Source organism: Tupaia chinensis, unplaced genomic scaffold, assembly GCF_000334495.1.
Source record: "Tupaia chinensis unplaced genomic scaffold, TupChi_1.0 Scaffold000644_1, whole genome shotgun sequence".
Classification (NCBI taxonomy): domain Eukaryota; kingdom Metazoa; phylum Chordata; class Mammalia; order Scandentia; family Tupaiidae; genus Tupaia; species Tupaia belangeri.
In genome coordinates, this window is record NW_006160165.1 from 6,744,345 (window position 1) to 6,746,144 (window position 1,800).

The 1,800-nt window shown below is 63.7% G+C and overlaps 1 protein-coding gene across 1 annotated transcript in view; it reads left to right on the forward strand.

Moving 5' to 3' along the window:
• The window catches only part of F7 (coagulation factor VII), a gene marked incomplete in the record, with an annotated part of 15,200 nt that extends 14,553 nt beyond the window's left edge, over nt 1–647 (forward strand). Inside the window, 2 exon segments of the mRNA XM_027776211.1 lie at nt 2–196; nt 517–647. Coding sequence (XP_027632012.1) covers nt 2–177 — 176 coding nt within the window.
• Nucleotides 648–1,800: the final 1,153 nt, after the last annotated feature.

A 1,800-nucleotide genomic window follows, 5' to 3' on the forward strand; every position in this document is an offset into this window, starting at 1 on the left:
TCCACCCACTTCCGGGGCACCTGGTACCTGACAGGCGTGGTCAGCTGGGGCCAGGGCTGCGCGGCGGTCGGTCACCTTGGGGTGTACACCAGGGTCTCCCGGTACACCGCATGGCTGAGCAGCCTCATGCACGCCGAGCCGCGGCCCGGCCTCCTCCTACGAGCCCCATTCCCCTAGCCACAGCTGTGGCAGACAGGTGAGCCCAGCCCCCACTCTGAGGGAGCCCTGCGGTGCTGGGGTGGGAGGGCAAGAGGATGCCGAGGAAGATAGAGAGATGGAGAAGGAGAGACAGAGACAGGCAGAGATGAGATGGGGAGACAGAGACAGAGCGGCAGAGACCACGGAGATGGAGAGAACTGAGGGAGAGAGCCTGGAGATCCCTCTCTGTGCCCTGCGTCGCGTGGGCAGCGCCACCTACACCAGGGAGACGGGCGGCACGCAGTGGGCGTGGGCGTGCCTGCACTTGCGTGTGCGACCCCGTCTGTCCTCTTTCTGAGTGTCCCGTCGTCATTTCAGATGAACCAGAAGTGCCCTCGTGCCTTTGGCCACTGTCCCTGCAGGCCCACGCATGTCCCATGTGTGTGAACTGTGACACGGACTACATGCCCTGCTCCACGCCCTGACAATAAACAGCCGCATCCACCCCACGTCTCATGCTGCACCTGGGCTGCCCACGCGTTCGCTATCGCTGAAAGGAGCCTCCTGGGCAGAGCACGGTCTCAAACGCAAACGCTCCAGGGTGGGCGTTTGAGACACATCCCCACCCACGGAAGTGGGGATTCTCTCCCTGCCCATGTCTCCCCACGGCCCCAGGCTCCGCCGAGAACCGCAGAATGCCACGAAGGCAGGTTCACAGGCCCTGCCAGGCTGGCTGGACCTAGTGGGGAGGCCCAGGAGCTCTGCTGGCCACGATCCTGGCGTCTGCTCCCAAAGTCCTGCTGGCCCTGGTGGGGACAGCGAGTAGCAGAAGAGCAAGGCGTCGGGGGCCGATGGGGCCCGAGACAGAGGCGTGCGCAGAGCAGCTGAGCAAGGTGTCAGGGGCCGACGGCCATGACAGAGGCGTGCGCAGAGTGGCCGTGTGCCGCCCGCGTGAGCTGCTGGACGCCGGGCGGGCCAGACGCCCACGACTGCAACCCTGGGAGCGGGCCTGGGCCAAGCTGGCTGACAGCCAAGGAATGTCCACCTAAAGGTCCGCGGACCAGGGCTGCAGCTCCCAAGCCGGGATGCGCACACCTGTGCACACGGGTGCGCCTGGGTGTGTGCAGCCACGGGGTGCAAACTCGCGGTCCGTCTGCCTCCTGACCAGAAGCATCTGGTTTCTGTGGCGTTTTTCTGGGAGATGCTTCTCGTCTGGCCGGCGTCCAGGGCGGGGACACAGACTGCGTGTCGAGGTGACGCCGGTCCAGGCCTAGCAGACTTGGCAGGGGACAGCACAGACAGCCTGCCGCCCCTGCAAAGACTGCGGTCCTTTAAAAAAAAACAAACTGTGAAGGTTTTTGCTGGAGAGCAGTGCATGCCCTTGCTGGAGAGACAGAAGGGAAGAGAAACCGCCGCCTGGGGAGGACGGCCACACTGTCTCCTCCGTGCTCCTCTCGAGGTTTTAGACACCCGGGTACGTGCACCTGGTGTGAAGGTCAAGCGCCAGGTCTGGGATCAAATAACGGTCAGCCACATGGGAGGCCAGCACCTTAACCACCAAGCCACCGGCTGGCCTCGATCCTCTTTTATAAAGTTTATTTCTTCCATGAGCAAAAGAGACAGAGGAAGAGAGCACCCAGCATGGCTGCCCGCCCAGGGGCC